Source organism: Sinocyclocheilus anshuiensis, unplaced genomic scaffold (assembly GCF_001515605.1).
Source record: "Sinocyclocheilus anshuiensis isolate Anshui unplaced genomic scaffold, SAMN03320099.WGS_v1.1 scaffold1049, whole genome shotgun sequence".
Classification (NCBI taxonomy): Eukaryota; Metazoa; Chordata; class Actinopteri; order Cypriniformes; family Cyprinidae; genus Sinocyclocheilus; species Sinocyclocheilus anshuiensis.
The window spans coordinates 1,540,594-1,559,785 of record NW_015557197.1 but is presented as its reverse complement, the minus strand read 5'-3'; the positions used below and the strand labels follow the sequence as shown (position 1 = coordinate 1,559,785).

The following is a 19,192-nucleotide window of genomic DNA, read 5'->3' as shown; positions in this document are numbered from 1 at the left end:
TTAATGTGCATATCCTATAGGAAAAGCATTTTAGGGGGCCCTTGGCTTTTGGGGTTCCAAGGCGGTCGCCTACCTTTGCCTAATGGGTAAGTCCGCCCCTGCCCAAAGGTTGCGAGTACGAATCTCGGGTCCGGCAGGGGTGGGGGGTGGGGGGAGTGAATGTACAGCGCTCTCTCCCACCTTCAATACCACGACTGAGGTGCCCTTGCACCGAACCTCGCCATACTTGGCCACATGTCACGTCACTTTCACTTTTTTTTTTTTCACTTTCATTTTACACAATTATTTTTAATATTCATTCAAATTATATCGGCTTTATATCGGCCATCGGCCACCCTGCTTTCCAAGATATCGGCATCGGCTGTCAAAAAACCCATATCTGTCGACCACTAGTAAACACCACTGTTATCTGTTTGGATGGTTAATAACAATTCACGCCGTGTTTAAAAATGCATTAAAAGCACCTTTAATTTGGTAAAAGGAGTTCATCTGGGCTGCGGTAATGGTTTGGTAATGCTGACCTTGTTTTGTCTGCCTGGTTTACCTCGGACTGATCTGATAATAGATTCTCCCTCACAGCAATGAATCTTTTAGACCTAAATCTGGGTTCCAGAAGTATCTGTGAAATATTCACTCTGTTTAATGAAATATCGAAGCATCACTTTCATTTTGTAATAATAAAGGTCACTGGAATGGTACATTTGTCTCAAAGCAACACTGCGGTCCACTTTGTTTGTGCAGAGCTAAAGTTAATGATAGAATTCATTTGCATTCTTCAACAAACCTTCATTTGTGTGACCAGATTTGAAGTTGAAATTAAGTCTAATTTGCATGCAGCACCTTTGCTGATAGTTTAGCCATATTTTCATGTCTCCATACTACACTTTCTGTGCTCCATCTGCATGAGCTTTGGTCCTCACAGTGGAGTAAATGTCAACCTTTGTCAAAGCTGTCTCGAGCTTTAGGGCTTTGCTTTCATAGCTTTTTCTTGAACCTTTCTGTCAGCTTGTCTCCATACTGGATCTTACTGATCTCTGAGCTTTGAAAGGGTCAGGTGGCTCTCTGCAGCTGTGTGCTCCATTCCCTGTAGTCCTAACGGTAATCTAGGTAAAAGCTCATGAGGTTCTCAAGTCACCATCCACTGACAAGGCAATTTATCTCATTTAGTGGACGTCTAGCACTCGACCAGCAGTCGCTTTTTGTCTTGCACACGCTCATACACGCTTGCACTTACACCTTGAAGTGGCACAGGACAGAACATTTTTCAACAAACTTCAAGTTATAGAGTCTGCTTGACCTTCTTTTACTTCTCTCTCCAGTGTTACTTTTCACACTCAAAAAAAAAAAATTATTATTATTATTATATAAAATAAAAAAAGTTTTATAGTCTGCTTGACCTTTTACTTCTCTCCAGCGTTACTTTTCACACTTAATACAAAAAATATTATTATTATTATTATTATTACTGCTACTAATAAAATATAATGCTTTTTAGTTTTATAGTCTGCTTGACCTTTTACTTCTTTCCAGCGTTACTTTTCACACTTAATAAAAATATTATTATTATTATTACTGCAACTAATAAAATATAATACTATTTTTACATCAACAATAATATTAATAATAATAATGTATTCTCATTAGTAGCATTATTAATAACAGTTATTAACATTTAATAATTTATTGATGATGATGATTATTATTATTAATTTACTAAATAAACATTAAACAGAATAAATATATATTATTAAATATATGATAAGTATTAGCACAAAATATAAATAATACTGTGATTTTTTTAATTATTATTTTATTAATAATAATTAATAGTTATTGCTAAACAGTCATGGTAAAGAGTTTTACGTGGGCGAGCGTAAATTAATTATGCTTAATTTTGTAATTTGTCAAAAATATACCTTGCTGTCATTATTATTATTATTATTATTATTATTGTCAAATGCATGTGAAAAGTTAAGCCAAAGCTGCTATTATTACTATTATCATTAATATTTATTTTATTTATTCAGCTAAATAAATACAAATGTATTTATTATTAGATGTAAAGTATGATAATAAATAACAGCACAAAGGTATAATGCTATGAATGTTTTTTTTAAATGAATAATTATTAGTTTTTGCAAAGCATCGCGGTATAGAGTTTTGCATGGGCAAGCACAATCTTAATTTAATGCTTAATTTTGGCATTTGTCAAATTAACCTAATCAGACAGTACAAACTCTCTACTCCACAGAAAAATTAAAGTCAACCACATAAACATCTGCAGCATGCTGTGGTCATCAGTTCTCATTTATATTAAAAGCTGACTGTTTTTGATATATTGAACATTGTCATGACTTTATTTGAAAATGTCGAGCAAGGCTGCTCTGTTTCGTTTTGTTTACTCCGAGGCGCAGGGGTTTTATTACAGGCATTGATCAAAGTGATGGCACGCTTTGAGTGATCGGCTCTCCCATAATCTCCGATTGTGCTCATGCTGATGGCATCGTAATCTGGAATGACAGTCCACAGGCTCAAATGTTCTTTTAAACCTGCCTACATACAGCACTGAATGTGGCGAATGCTGGCGGCATCCAACCAGACAACCTGTTAAGTGAATTCACATGGACGAGATAACAGCTCACCTTGTGTTTGAAGAGCAAGGGCGAGCGCACAGACGTCATCTAGGCCGTCGAGGCGCTGGGGAAAACTCTACGGAGCGATGCACGTTTCGATGTGTTGACCTCATCCTTGATATGCATACATAATGAAGCACGTCCTCGTTTAGAGCCGTACAGCGGGAATTATGATCAGTAGTGTGTTTAGATGATACTGACTCTTCGTTGGATGCTTCATGCCTCTGATTTCCCATGATTTAATCCCAGTTGTATGATTGTTGTTTTACTGCTGCACACCAGTGCAGTGCTTTTATTCTTTGGTAAATTTTGACAAGTCATTGCATTGCAGTTTGATTTCTGCCTGTGCCGTCTGCTTCTCTGGTGTTTAGAAAGGCTGTCACGCAGCGATCTGGCCATGCTCAGGGGACCTTTGCTTTGTGGGCTTTCTGACTCACAGGATGAATTACAAGAGGGATGAGTAAATCTGGCATTCTGAGACAGATCTGCTCACCTCCTTCGCCAAAGTAACCCTTCAAAGATGAAGAAGAGCTAAACCCTGCACAACAAATATTGTATATCTTCAGTATTTGTTTAATTGGGAAATAACGTAAAAAGCTTTCATTTAAATATTAAAGACTTAAAGGTGTAATCACAGAAACTGCCTGTCAGGAATAGAGTCGAAAAGGATGCAGAACTAATTTTTGAGGCAGGAATCCTGGGCCAACATTACAAGTGGATCTTAATATGCTTAATTAGTGCTGTGTTGTGAGTGTATCTTAAGGGGTTTTTTTTTTGACGTAAGCATGTGTTTTGATGACACATTTTGGTTTAATATGAGAGATTTGTGGTAATTTAAATGTTTTCTAATTTTGTTAACATTTTATCAAAGGTTTTATTGTAATGTGAATTATTTGTGACCCTTGGACAAATCATTAAGAATTTTTTATACTGAACTTGTATATTTTATTAGACAGAAATATGTTGTTATAGCTAGTTGTGTTAATTGTGGCAGGCCAAAAATATTATTTCATTTTGATTATATATTATGTAATAAATTATTTTCTTATTTAAATACATTATATTTAAATCGGGTGTGCCTCACACGTCCTGAAAAGTGAAACTGCGGGCTCTTTGATCACCCCCTGGTGGCTGGCTGCAGTACAGGCAAATGACGTAATTTACTCAAGATGGCAGCAGCCATATTGAGATGCTTTGGCTTCACTTTTCTATAGTGGAAGGAATAGGAGACGCGTCGTCCATCTTTTTTTACAGTATATGATTTAAATATTAACATTACCATCCAAATTTTGGGTCGGTAAGTAATTAAAAAATAATGTATGTATGTGCTGAATATGTTTGTGGATTTTTATTTTGACGGATTATTTGATGAATAGACAGTTCAAAAAAGCAGCATGTATATGAAACAGAATTTTTTGTAACATTATGAATGTTTTGTTACTTTTGATCAGTTTAATGCATCCATGCTGATTAAAAGTATTTACTTCTTTAATAAACAATCTTACTGTCCCCAAACTTTTGAGTGGTAGTGATAACAATGTATTTATTTTTATTTCAAGAATTAAACACAAGTGTTGAACATGGCCCCTTTACGTATCACTTAAACAAAAATTCTGTTTCTGGATAAAAGAGCTAAAGCCAGTTTAGTCCGCTTCGGCTCAGTGCGATATCATCTCAGCAGCCAGCAGATATGCAGCATATTTGCTGGTTGAGGGATTCGTAGCGGCTCCCTGATGGTTTGAAATGTCAGAGGAGTGGAATGAAGGGCCAGGTAGCAGACAGAAGATGACAGGCAGGCAGCAGGTTTACAGTGGGCCGCGTGCCCTCGTCTTATCTGCTGTTATCAGCCGTCTCCTGGATCCTGCCCTCAGCAGAATATCAATGCCTCTCTTTCTATCAGTCGACTCTGTGTATCATGCAAATAAAATAAATATGGTGAGTTTATGGGAAGGCAGGGGCAGCCAGAGGTTACACGGCTCTGCCGCTGCTGTGTACGGATGAGGTTAGACTAACCTCTGTGTGTCTGTCTGTCTTTCTTTTACTTCAGGTGTTCAGGAGGAAAGCTGTTGAACTAGGAGAGAAGCTGTTGCCGGCTTTTAAGACCCCGACTGGCATCCCTTGGGCTCTTCTGAACCTAAAGAGGTCAGTGACGCACAAACAAACACATTTCCGCATGAACTCCCGAGGCTTTCTTCAGCCAACCAGGTCAGATCTCTCCACTGCATTTCTTATTGACTCACAAGCACTGTATCTGAATCCTCAAACCCAGCAGCGGCTCTCTGTCACCTGTGCACCCGGCTCTCCGAGATATGATAATGAATAAACAGTTTGGTGGGATTATTTTGTTGCAGAAGCCATTTTCTGCTCAATTCTTTGACTGCTTAAATGCTGCTTGCTTTGTTGGTATTTATGCTGTTGTACTTTTTTTTACTAATTTGAATTAGTAATTTGACATATTTCAGCTACCTTGGTCTCAGAAATATCAGTTAAAGGGATAGTTCACCCAAAAATCTACATTTGCTGTTAATTTACTCACCCTCAGGCCATCCAAGATGTAGGTGAATTTTTTTTTTCAGTATAACAGTTTAGCTGAAACCGTGGTCCTTGGTGATTCATAAAATGCAAATCAGCTTTTATTTTTTAATAAAAGCATATACAGGCCGGACAAAATTAATATCTGTGGCTAGGGCTGCTTGATTATGGCAAAAATCATAATCACGGTTATTTTTGGTCAATATTGTAATCACGATTATTTAACACGATTATTAGTGGGTCATATGAACAAAACTTTATATTGGTGAAAAAAGTCCTCAAAAATGATTGAAAATAATTAAACTGTCAGTAATACAATAAAAACAAAAAAGCAAAGGTAGAAAAAATATACAAATGAAATAAACAGTGCTTTTTTATTCAAGTCTAAAGTATTCAGCTAACAGCATACAACAGAAATTGAATAATCAAATGTAAAATAAAACCGCATAGTCTTCACTATAAGAATTAAACTTGCTTTGTTTCTTATTAAAGTTACAAAAATCCTCCAGTCAAGAGCAGTGTGTGATTTTCTGTCTTTTGTGGTTTGATACGGCATAAGGAATATTACCCGCTGTCGCTTTAAGAGCTGCAGGGATCCAATATACTGTTACACACGTATTTTCATTCTCAACTGTTTACGTTCACTTAAGCCATAACTGACGATTGTTTACATGAATAATCACCAAGCACCGCATTTTGACACATTTTTGCGTGTATTTGACCATTTAGGCAGGCAGTTTAAGTTAAAAGTTTACTTTACATGTCCGTGTCCTGCTCCGTGTCGGAGCGCATACACAGAACAGCACAAGTTTTTCTTTCACGCTTGTAAAAACATGCACAAATCTAATAAAAATTAATAAATCAAGCACGTCCTATTTTGCGCAAAATCACGTTACAGGATTTTACTGATTTGCACATTAAGTTTGGGCTTTTATGGAGGAGAGAAACCGCACCGCTGGAATGGGGCACAATAATCGTTTGATCTCGATTATTGGATTTTCATAATCGTTGGAAGCCGAAATCGAAACTGTATTTCGATTAATTGCACAGCCCTAGCTGTGGCTCCTGAAGATATCTTGAGGTCTTATGAAGCTAAACAATCAGTCTGTGCAAGAAACTGAACAATATTTACAACATTATTACCTGTAAAGCAGATTCATATATTCATATAATCTAAAATATTGATATATGGGTATGCATTCATGTTTGTTTCTTCATAATCAAATACAGATTTTGGCAGTGCACATGAGGTTTTAATCATAAACAAGTACATTTCAAATCAGATGTTTATGTAGTTAGATAAACACTAGATTTGAGTGATTTGACTGTGTATATACCATGTCGTGGTCAATGAGTAAAGATTTTTCTATATGTTTATAATGCATCACGGTAGATGCTGTAAGTCAAGACGTGGAGTTTAGTGGTTTGCAGCTGCCACATTAATATATGTGTGTCATATGTTCAATAGATGTGCATCATGGTTGTGTGTATTTTGGCAGTTTTGTAGTGGCTTCAAACATAACTCATCCAGTAAGAATTGAGTTTGAGCTGTTTTATAATGTTATTTACAGAACATTAATCCTGTAAAGCCTGACATGAAATAATAGTCCGAAAAATATTTTTTTTTGAAATGGAACAGTTTATTGAATCTTTAGACAATCTTAAAAAAAAATCTAATATTTAATGTATCAAATATCATATTTGGTATGTCAGGGTTATGTTTCATATAGAATGATAAATGAGGAAAAAAGGGCCCAAAGTAAGTCAAATATGCAACTTGTTGCAGTTTTTGATATTTCTATCAAAAGGTAAAATGAAATTTTGATACATTGTACTGTACGTCAATGAGATGTTTATATTAATATATCAGATTACTGACATAAAATGCTTATAAATATCAGATGTCACTATATTTCTCATTAATATGTCTAAGTAAGATACAATTTAAATGCTTAGTTTTATGATCAAAACTCTGTAGTTTCATATAATGCATTGCAATACAATCATGATTAAGAGATGAAGAAATAAATGTCCCTCTAAAGACTTATTTATTATATTGGATACATTTGAACAGAGTTTTCTAAAAAATGATGTACAGATAATCAAGTAACCTAAGTTTAAGTCCAGTAAATGTTCATCTTGACATATTACTATACATTTACTTTATAAAAAACAGAAAATATCTTACAGCAAATCCACACATGTACCATGCATGACCTGAAGGTATTATAAAATTATGAGAAAAAAAAAAATTGTGCACAACAGGTTTTACAGCAAGCTTTGATCATGCTGATAATTTCGAGGTCTTAGAAATGTACATATCAAATATCATACAGTAGGGTTTGTGCTAATGCCATACTTATCTCTCATTATAAAACTAATCTTTTCAATTGCAACCATCGCTTTCCATTTAAAAATAGAAAAAAAATCAAATAAGATCAAATAGATTTCATTTGTGGTGTATTTTAATCACTGTATTATCCCAAGTTGTTACTTTACAGCAAAATATTGGGATAATAGACCATGACCATAATCTAAAATTAGATATAGATTATGTGGTCACGCAGCCCACTCCTGTTTCATACACTTCTAATGGAGTCAGAGATCCCAGATGTCCTGGTCTGTGATGGATGTCTGGCCACCCCAATTTCTTCAATCGTAGGCAAGCAGGAAATCAGTGCAGAGATCCCGAGAAAGACAAGCAGTCAGAGGATTTGATTGGATGAGTTATCCCTCGACTGACAGAATACACAACACTTGTCTTTTTGCAGTCGGCCACCGCTGGCAAGGACAATGCAGAACGAGTGGGCGGCACATGGCAGAGAGCAGAAACACACTTCAGTGTTTATCAAAGCTTTTCATATTAGCTTGAGTGTCCGGGGTGTGTTTCCTTGTTTAAACTGCAGTAGAACTGGAGTGAAGTGCTCTGACAAATGCTCTAAATGGAGCGGCCAAGCGTTTTATAACAAGGAGCGGCTAATAACATAGCTACAGGACAAATGGTCTTCACTTTCTGTCAGTAAATATAGCTTTCCACCATATCTGCACTTAGCACAAGTGCTCCTATCACCTCTAGCGAAGGCGCTTTCCTCCCTCCATGTGGGTCACCTACATCGTTAATTCTGTTCACATCGCTAATGCTGTTTGCTTCCACGCTATTGTTCGCTTTGGCTCGAGGCACCTGTGGTGCCACCACCGTACGCCGGTAATTCGTGTCGCAGAAACTTCTCAGGCTGAATGTGGTTATGTAAGTGTATTCATCTAGTGGGCAGGCATATCCTAATGCATCTTCATGAAATGTGCACTGTTGAAGGCATTTTAAAGAAGGACAATGTTTTATTTTGTAAAAGGATTCTCTGGTTTTTATGGGCGTTTTATATACATATAATCATATAAATAAAAATGTTTAATTTATATAAATGTTATTAACACTAGTTTGTTAATTCTTTCTATTTTAATGTAATTAAATTTAATTATCATCACATTTTATGAATTTTCGTTTTTACAATTTTTATAGGTTTACAATTTCCATACGCTGTTTATGTTAGTAATTATATTTATAAATTAAATTGTCATTTATATTTTTATCTTAAATAATATAAATATATATATAAGAGTTTGTTTCCATTTAATTATCAAAAAAAAAAACATTTGTAAATCTTGTTTACAGTTTCCATACTGATTTTTAATGCAATATCCCTAAATTTGCTAAAACAAACAAACAAACAAACAAAACGCATAGAAATTCACAAATACAAAAATATAAAATTTCATAACATTCTGGATCCCAAACATTTACATGAGCTTTTTTATTTTATTTATTTTTTTATTTTTTTAAACAGTTTGTGCAGTTGTAGTTTGAGTTTTCAGTTGCCAGTATGGAAATGGTTAAAACTGACATGCTAGCATAGTCACTAATGATAACCAATCCAAGATAATTGCAAAACCTCAGCCATAAAGAGGAGAAACATCGGGTAGCTGCATGGGGCTTTTAAACACTCAGTGACGAGCTGTTGTTTGTTCTGAGGGGTCCTCGGCGGTGCCATCATCCTTGATTTAGCCTTGAGTTCTTGCGTGTTGAAAGCTCCGGAGAGGAGATCATAATCATATTCAGTGTCTGATGAGAGCATGAATCACAGCCATCTTCAGTTTCTGTGCTATGAATTCATATTCTCTTCTGAATCCGTTTAATTGAGCAGATCTAGAGACCTCATCGAAGACAGTAAAATGATGCAGCAGTTATGAAACCCACTTATTAAAAGAAAAAGGTGGCAAACAGCTCGTAAATCTAAATGAAAAACACTGTATGTTTGGACAGACGTCAGTGTGAGTATTGACCCACTTGCAGTAGCAACCAGCCAAAAGAAATTTGAATTTGTATGTGGGCTTTATTATTATGCCGTCTGTCTGCTGTGTGTCCCCAGTGTTCAGGCAGAAAATTAAAGGCAAAGACAGAAGAGGCCTAATTTTACAGACAACCTTGACCAAGATTTGGCTGGAGCAAGACTGAGGGTCTCTGTGGATGACTTTCCCTTCACACGTCGACTCCTGCTTCTCCTTGCACACGTTTGCTTAAAAGCAGTCTCGCTGCATGAGCATAACATTCACACAATGTTAACAGTCATAATGTGTAGTCTCTAATTGTGGCATAAAATCCAAATTTTAACATTTAATGCTGCTTAGAAATGCACAAAGCATTTGTTCAATTAACTGCAAGACGACAGGACTCCCGGTGTGTTTGGAATTAAACCAGTAGTAAATGTGTCATCATTTGCTTCTGGTTCTTGATGCAGCCGTTTCCTTTTTCTTCCATTTTCCGCTTTGGAGGATTGTTTCGATTGTTTCAATTGTTTAATGCTTGATTACTGCTTTTTAAACACTTGCAGTTCACTCGTGAAAGATACATTCATGAACCAATTCATTCCATGGTATTTGAAAGGGGAATTTAAAACATTTTGTTGAAAGAGGAAGAAGAGATAAAGAAGAGAAAGAAATGGTAGATTAATGGCCAGTTCTTTTCATAGAGGTATTGAACATTTTCTCTTTTTAGTTGATGGTCTGGCTGAATGTATTTGAGAAAAATTGACATTTCTAGGAGCTGCATTCACAAAACATTTTTAATGATAACAATTTCCCTAAGTACTATTTTCTTCTTATCTTCTAACTTAAGAAAAAAAAAATCAAGAACATTGTTTTTTTTAAAGAATGTTCCTGGAAAAAGAATGCTTTCTTTTTCTTTCTTTCTTGCTTTCTTCCTTCCTTCCTTTCTTCCTTCCTTCTTAATAAAAAATAGTCACCCTCGTGTTTTTCTAAACCCATGTGACTTCCATTTGCAATAGCACAAAAGAAGATAATTTGAATAACTGTTTTATCCATACAATGACAATATGTATATAATTTGTATAATCCAATATAATTTGTATAGGACTCCATTGACTTAGCAAAAAAAGAAAAATTCAGAGGCATTCGTGTATCCATCCATCCATTTTTTTATTTTTTTTAATATTTATTTTTAAAGGGGTCATATGATGTTGCTAAAAAGAACATTATTTGGTGTAATGAAATGTGTTTATGCAGTTTAATTTGGGTTGAACTGTTCTGGAACAGTGTTGTAAATACAACTTAACCACTGATTTCTAGTCGTGTCCTCTTTTGAAAAGCCAAACAAAGTTAACAAAACACACAGCGTCACACACGGCGGGCTTGAGCGAGCGGCAGCCAGCGGGCTTGAGAACGACGCAGCCGGCGGATTCGACGAAGGAGTGGCCGGCGGGTTTGCAGCAACCACATGTGACGACCCCGGGCTGGACTCCGCTTCGTCCACGGTGAAAGCCGATCCGGCGATCTAAGTGGATATCGTCCTCTTTTGGAAGGCCAAACAAAGTAGTTTCGCTTTCACAACGAAACACACGGCAACAACAATACTACAGTGAGAATCAAAGTTACGCTTTCTTTCTTTACGTGAACATTTGGGCGGTTATGCAAATCTTCCCACATCGTGAAGTCGACGTGTAGAATGAGCCGTTTTAGGTAGGCGTGGTTGACTCTTTAATTTATAAAGAATATCTCTTTGGATTTGAGACTTTAGTCTTTGCAACTTTACAGATCTTCTTTATGCACCAAGAGCTTGTAACACTCCAAAGAGAAAGGAAAAATGTAAATCGCATCATATGACCCCTTTAAAGATTTTTTAAGTAGATTAATTTTTTACAAACCTTTTTTTTTATCATTTGTCCTAATAAATTTCATTACTTTTTTTTTCTTAAGAAGATTTTCATGAATCCCGCACCAAGACTCCAAGAATTGGACAATGTGATGGCATATGTTGCATTAGATCTTCCCTACGACTTCCTGCCAAGGACATGGAGCTCTTTAAACTCCTGAAGTGTGTCAAACGCTCAAGCCATCATCCAGTACCTGCCCTCTTATGCTGCCTCCTGCAGTCCTGAATACCTGCAAATTCCACATTTGCTCGTTGTTAACTATTCAAGAGGGAAAAGTTTCCTTCATGCATGAACATAAGTCCTTCATTACATTTTCCCACATTCCCTTTGGTTAAAGTCAAGCAGCCTAAAACCTTTTCTCTATTTTTACTTTTTCCCTCCGTCTCTAAGTGACTTCATACAGACACACTCGGTGGTATGAAGCGAAGTTTGTCTGCGCTGCACATCCTCTTCTTTTACCCTGTCTGTCGTCAGCCCATCTAGTCATGTGTATGTGTGACTGTTGACCCCTGTTGCTGAAGAGTTTTTCAATGTCCTCTGCTCAGTGAAGTATGTTTCATGGTCATTTTTCCACAGCTTATCTCTCTTCTGCACTCCATCCTGTTTTTTTTATGAAAGCTTGAAAGGCAGATAAAGGATTCCCAAATCAAATTTACCGTGCTACCTGTCTGACATAACTCTAATTCTGTTTAACCTCATTCGTTTCAAATAAACTGAAGAGCCCTGCATGCTGCATGGTCAAGAGAAGAGCTAAGTCTTTCAATACAAGCCGGTTAAGTCCAGGCTTTTAATTTCTAAGCATATAATTCTAAATATACCCATTTTTTTAACATAACCAATACTGTACTCATGTCAAAGAGGTGGAGTGGTACAAAATGGGTAAAAAATGTACATGATATAGGCACACATATCGTGACAGATGTCATTAATTTCTGGTACTTTACACTGTAAAAACGTTTACTATGATCTACTCAATTTTTTTGGTGAAATATTTTCACACTTAAAAATATTGAGTACATTTTCAAGTTGTAAAATCTTTGAAATATACTTTAAGAATCAAGAAAATGTAACTAAAAAAATTAAGTATATTCAAATAATTAGATTAATTAATTTCATTAAATAATTTCCAATGAAATTAATTATAATTAAAATCCTTAAGCAATGCAATAGTAATTCTAAACCAAACACACTAAACTCTTTAAACTCCTGAAGTGTGTCAAACGCTCAAGCCATCATCCAGTACCTGCCCTCTTATGCTGCCTCCTGCAGTCCTGAATACCTGCAAATTCCACATTTGCTCGTTGTTAACTATTCAAGAGGGAAAAGTTTCCTTCATGCATGAACATAAGTCCTTCATTACATTTTCCCACATTCCCTTTGGTTAAAGTCAAGCAGCCTAAAACCTTTTCTCTATTTTTACTTTTTCCCTCCGTCTCTAAGTGACTTCATACAGACACACTCGGTGGTATGAAGAGAAGTTTGTCTGCGCTGCACATCCTCTTCTTTTACCCTGTCTGTCGTCAGCCCATCTAGCCATGTGTATGTGTGACTGTTGACCCCTGTTGCTGAAGAGTTTTTCAATGTCCTCTGCTCAGTGAAATATGTTTCATGGTCATTTTTCCACAGCTTATCTCTCTTCTGCACTCCATCCTGTTTTTTTTATGAAAGCTTGAAAGGCAGATAAAGGATTCCCAAATCAAATTTACCGTGCTACCTGTCTGACATAACTCTAATTCTGTTTAACCTCATTCGTTTCAAATAAACTGAAGAGCCCTGCATGCTGCATGGTCAAGAGAAGAGCTAAGTCTTTCAATACAAGCCGGTTAAGTCCAGGCTTTTAATTTCTAAGCATATAATTCTAAATATACCCATTTTTTTAACATAACCAATACTGTACTCATGTCAAAGAGGTGGAGTGGTACAAAATGGGTAAAAAATGTACATGATATAGGCACACATATCGTGACAGATGTCATTAATTTCTGGTACTTTACACTGTAAAAACGTTTACTATGATCTACTCAATTTTTTTGGTGAAATATTTTTACACTTAAAAATATTGAGTACATTTTCAAGTTGTAAAATCTTTGAAATATACTTTAAGAATCAAGAAAATGTAACTAAAAAAATTAAGTATATTCAAATAATTAGATTAATTAATTTCATTAAATAATTTCCAATGAAATTAATTATAATTAAAATCCTTAAGCAATGCAATAGTAATTCTAAACCAAACACACTAAAAAATTAGGTAGATTCAAAGAATTAATCTCAGAAACAAAATTGAGTAAATATAATTAAAATCCTTACGCAATGCAATAGTTATTCAATAGTAAATCAGAAGCACTAAAAAATGAGTAGATTTCATTTACATACTGTATATACAAATGTCCTATATTTACTTTTTTACTTGTATATTTTTAACTGTATTTACCATTTACTCCATGAATACTTAACAATAAATATAACAACCAAATGATAAACAAAACACATTATTTTAAATAAACATTTATTTGTCAAATTTTACCATAACTCCAATTCAACCATAAACTGTGGATACTTACAAATATACAAAATTCATCAAAAATAACATTTACAATTTTAGACATTAACCTTTACTTGCCAAATTAGACCAATTAAAAAAACATGTCATTAAAGGGTTAGTTCACCCAAAAATGTAAATTATGTCATTAATTACTCACCCTTATGTCGTTCCAAACCCGTAAGACCTCCGTTCGTCTTCGGAACACAAATTAAAAAACATATTTTTGAAGAAATCTGAGAGCTCTCTGACCCTCCATAGACAGCAAGGGTACTACCACGATCAAGACACAGAAATGTAGTAAGGACATTGTTAAAATGGTCTATGTGACATCAGGGGTTCAACCGTAATTGTATTAAGCTACAAGAATACTTTTTGTGCGCAAAGAAAACTAAAATAACTTTATTCAACAAATTGTTCATAAAACTGACAGGTTTTATTGCAACATTCTCAAATATTTTAATTTAAATGTACCAAAAACATTAAGGGCATGTGAAAAATATAATTTGTTTGTTAAATACTTTTTTTTTTTTTTTTTATTAAAACTTAAGTAGCACAAGTAAATTTGAGATCAAATCAACTGGGATTTTTACTCATTCATTTTGGTAAGCCCAACTCAAATGATCTCTTAAATGATATTCAGAGATTTTATTAAGGTAATACAAGTTTTAATTTTTTTTATATTTACAAAGCCACTTCATTATTTTTTAGTGTGTACAGTGTCTGTAGGTGATGGAAGAAAGTTCAGCAGATTTGCAGTTTTATGTGTTAAAATGGGGAAATGACCAATTGTAATAATTTTTTTTTTTTTTTCTGTTCGCCCATTTGGACCAGTGGTGTTGCTTTTTGCTTGCCTTGCCAACATTTTCACTGCCATTAAAATATTTTTTTCAAGGAATTAAAATTTAGAATTTTCTATTTACATTTATAAATTTTCTATTTTTAAATTTAAAATTAATATATTATCTGATATATTGTTTTTTTTTTTTACTTTTATTATTTAAATATATATTCTTGTGTGTGTGTGTGTGTGTGTGTGTGTGTGTGTGTGTGTTCACCCTCATGTTTTTCGAAACAGTGTGACTTCAATTTGCAGTAACACACATGAAGATAATTTGAGTAGCTGTTTTATCCATAAAATAAAAATAAGAAGCATATTAGACTGCACTGAAGTTGGACAAAACATTTTCATTTATTATTATTATTATTATATTTTATAAAAAAAAATAATAATACAATTAATAATAAAGGTAAAAAAAGTTTTTATTTCTATGAAAAAATTTTAACAATACTTTTTATACAAACCTTTTTTTTTAATTAATTGTACTCGATTTGACTAATTTGATTAGTTTTTTCTTAAATGGTTAGTGCACCCAAAAATGAAAATTCTGTCATTAATTACTCACCCTCATGTCGTTCAAAACCCGTAAGACCTTTGTTCGTATTTTAGTTTTTTTGCGCATAAAAGTTATTTTCGTAGCTTCATAAAACTACAGTTGAACCACTGATGTTGCATTGGCTATTTTGTCGATGTTCTTGGTACCTTTCTGGACCTTGATCGTGGTAGTACCCTTGCTGTCTATGGAGGGTCAGAAAGCTCTCGATTTTCATCAAAAATATCTTAACTTGTGTTCTGAAGACTTGCGAAGGTCTTACGGGTCTGGAATGACATGAGGGTGAGTGATTAATGACAGAATTTTCATCTTTGGGTGAACTATCCTTTTAAGATCTTCATGAATTCTGCCCCTAGACTCCAAGAATTGGAAATGATGTTAAGATTTTAAAATGTTATTTTTAAAGTTATTTATAAATATTATAAGTATCATTGTGTTTTCTTTACAAAGACAATTTGCAATATAAAGCTGGTCTAGCTTTGTTGATTATTGAGGCCAATGGTGAGTTTAATATATTTGTTTATCATGCTTATTGTTAGTCAGCACAATAAAACCCTCTGAGAAGCTTCATCTCTTAATTCATCTCATTTAAAGACTCACCGCCACTGCCATCAATGAGGCACTTGTATTCACCTCCTTGAGCAATAAATTTCAAGGCAATAGCTGTCGGACTTCAAATCACCTGTTGAGAGCAATTTTTCCGTTATTATCCAGAATCCATAGGTTTATTTGAGAGATATTGTGAAGAGATTAAAGGAAAGAGTCTATTACAGGTTCTTAATAGAGTGGTACTCACTTTCAGATGTGCAATGTTCACCCAGCGCATGATGAAACGCATACGGGTGGGTTCTTCCGATTTAGACTGGTAATCAATCACCCAGAACACCTAGCAACCACATAGCAACAAAATACAAATCTAGTTCCCTCAATGACATCACATGTGTTTTTATACATGCCGCACAGTGAGTCACGCCAATGGCATAAGCATGCGTGCATGAATAATAAACACTGAAGAAAGTTATGGAGTGTGAATCAACACTAATTTTGAGGTGGGTAAATGTGCCTTTCACATAATGCATTCATTTCATAAATAGGCAAGACGGTAACTGCATGACGGCTGCACCTCGCCGAGATGTTCATTGTTGGTTGGGAACGTAAGCTTTATAACGGCGCTTTGAATAGGCCACATGCTCTGTGCTTTTCTGCCATAATTTTCCTCTTTAGATAATTGATGTCCTCTAAATGGTATTTTACAATTGTTCACATTTATTTCAGTTACTCATCTATTACGGGCATATGTAGGGGTTCCATATGCCTGATGGATGCTTTAGATGGGGATTGGTGAGGAAGTTTCTTCTGGTCGTGCCAAAAAAAAAAAAAACAGAAGGTGAAGGCGAGAGGTCCGATACTAATGAGACATTACTCTTCCTTCTCCCTCCTCTGAGAGCCACAGCTCCGTTTGATCCATTTTTAGGACTCTCCTCTCGCCCCAGATGAAATAAAATCGAACAAAATGACGGAAAATTGTTCTGCGGTTTAATTGAGCTTTACATTAAGCAGATGCCATGGAGTAAAGAATGGTATAAACGTTTTTTTGCTAATCTCCGTTTTATTATGACAAACGGCCGAGTCACCACCGTGCCCCGGGTGCTTAAACTCTAGCTTGGGTAATCAATTCAGAAGACGTGGGCTGTTAGGAATATGTGTGTGATGCGATTAGCCTAATTTCAGAGGCATTTTGCTTTTGCTTATTGCTAGAGCAGTCATAACTGTTACTGATATGACTCTGCTGCTTTTATTGTCTGCAGATGTTAATGAAAGTTAAACACAAGCACATATCATTTAATTCTGTAGGATCAATATCAGTTTTGTGGGGTACGACAGCTTTATAGATCTCTGTAATATATAGCATGCATACAGTATGTGGCCTCTGGCCTACATAAATGAAATGTTATGTTGTGGACGTGAGATGGAGAGAATGTCATTGTGAGACTCTGGTCTGATGTCAAACATAAAGGCTAAGTTCTGTAGCAGCCTGAGGATACATGAGCTTCGGTTCATTTGGTGGAGTTCGTATTTCACTCCAGCGCTAGTTAATTATTCAGGCTAATGGTATTTTCTCAGAGCTCTGGCAGATAATTTGTTATGTATCCCTTACTGCTCATTATTAAGTGTCCTACTCAGAGGGACATAGGTCTACATAGAAAGACAGCTGAGAAAGAAGTAGCTTTTAGGTCTGTGCCATCCTAACACTACAAAATAATAATAATAAAAATAAAGTGTATGTATGTATGTATGTACACTCTAAAAAATGCTGGGTTAAAAAGGGACAAACCCAGCTATTGGGTTGTTTTGACCCAGCGGTTGGCTTGTTTTGAATTTGATTGAATGATTCAGCTATTTATTATCAACTAGTTTGCTAAAAAAAAAATTTGATTAATTTAGGAATGAAACAAATGAGTGTCCAGCCATAAACATGGATTATTTTAGGAAATTAATTTAGGCATGCAGCAGATATTTATTTTATATTACATTTTAAGCAATTATATATAACAGTAATTATGTTCTCATATAAAAGTGTGTGTGTGTGTGTGTGTGTGTGTGTGTGTGTGTGTGTGTGTGTGTGTGTGTGTGTGTGTGAGATGACAGTGGTGCAACAAATTGATGAAATTTGTTGAAAAGTTCGGGTTCCCATTTTCCACAAGTTGGTATGATTTTTTAGGGTCTTAATGAAATGTCTGTAGCACACTTTGGTTAAAATTCCTCAGTGGTTGTGTAAAACAACACTCTTTTTACCTTGTCAAAAACAGCTCTGTTCACAGCGAGCCGTTTCGGTGCATGTCTCTTTAAATGCTAATGAGCTCTGCTTACCCCGCGATTTGCAAATAATCGTAAACATTTTTTAAGTGTGACACTTCTTCTTCTGGAGGTGCAGCTGGATTACAAACAGTGGGTACTGATCCATCCTTGAGTTTTAACTTTTTAGCAAAACCTGCCTTGAATTGTCCCTTGTTCAGAAAGCAGTCTGGAGTAAAATGATTCGCGCAGACATAAATGTATTTAGGTAGATCGGGGGGCGCATTCCCTTCAAAAACCTTCAAGTAATCCACTGCGTGCGTCTTCAGTGGCTCAGATGTCGGGAGTAAATGACGACTGCTATGTTCATTCTTACATCCAACAACAAAACACCTCAACCGCTTAAAGCAGGGCTGTCCAAACTCGGTCCCGGAGGGCCGGTGTCCTGCAGAGTTTAGCTCCAACCCTAATTAAAAACACCTGAACCAAAGTTATCAAGCAATACACACACAACCTTTGTCCAGTAATTGTTATCACTCTCTTTTATATCTATAAAAGAAGATTAGGTGGCTACAATAGTGTTAAACCTATCTGACAAAAGAGCTCAACACAGTGCACACACATACACACATGAGCTCAATCATTAGGCCATAGGTGAATGGGAAATATCATCCTGTGGTTGTTTGGGTGCAGTGAGTCAGAATATCTCATTTTAAGTTCCCACACACACTTCTGCCTACTTGAGTAATGCGTTTTAAGCTGTTCAGTCAGATTAAGAAAACATAAAACAGAAAATTTAATTGCTGAACTTCCTACTATGCAAAGATATTCTTCATTTTCTGCTGTCTTTTAAAGTCTTTTTGCCATTATAGTAATTGTTATTCGATAAATGAAGATTTAGAAGAATTAGAAGATTAAATGCTTAAGCAAAAGAGAAATGAGAAAATGCCAGCAAAGTTAATCAGAGAAAGTGGACAATCTGTCCAGATGTCTGTGTCCGGTGGGAAACAAACACACACTTCCTCTCAGTCCACATAAACACACACACACACACACACACACACACACACA

At 35.4% G+C, this 19,192-nt stretch overlaps 1 protein-coding gene across 1 annotated transcript in view; it reads left to right on the top strand.

Moving 5' to 3' along the window:
* LOC107678845 (mannosidase, alpha, class 1A, member 1) overlaps positions 1-19,192 on the top strand; it is a 153,786-nt gene that overhangs the window by 98,227 nt on the left and 36,367 nt on the right. The window contains exon 5 of the mRNA XM_016474263.1: positions 4,681-4,775. Coding sequence (XP_016329749.1) covers positions 4,681-4,775 — 95 coding nt within the window. The remainder of the gene's footprint in view (positions 1-4,680; positions 4,776-19,192) is intronic.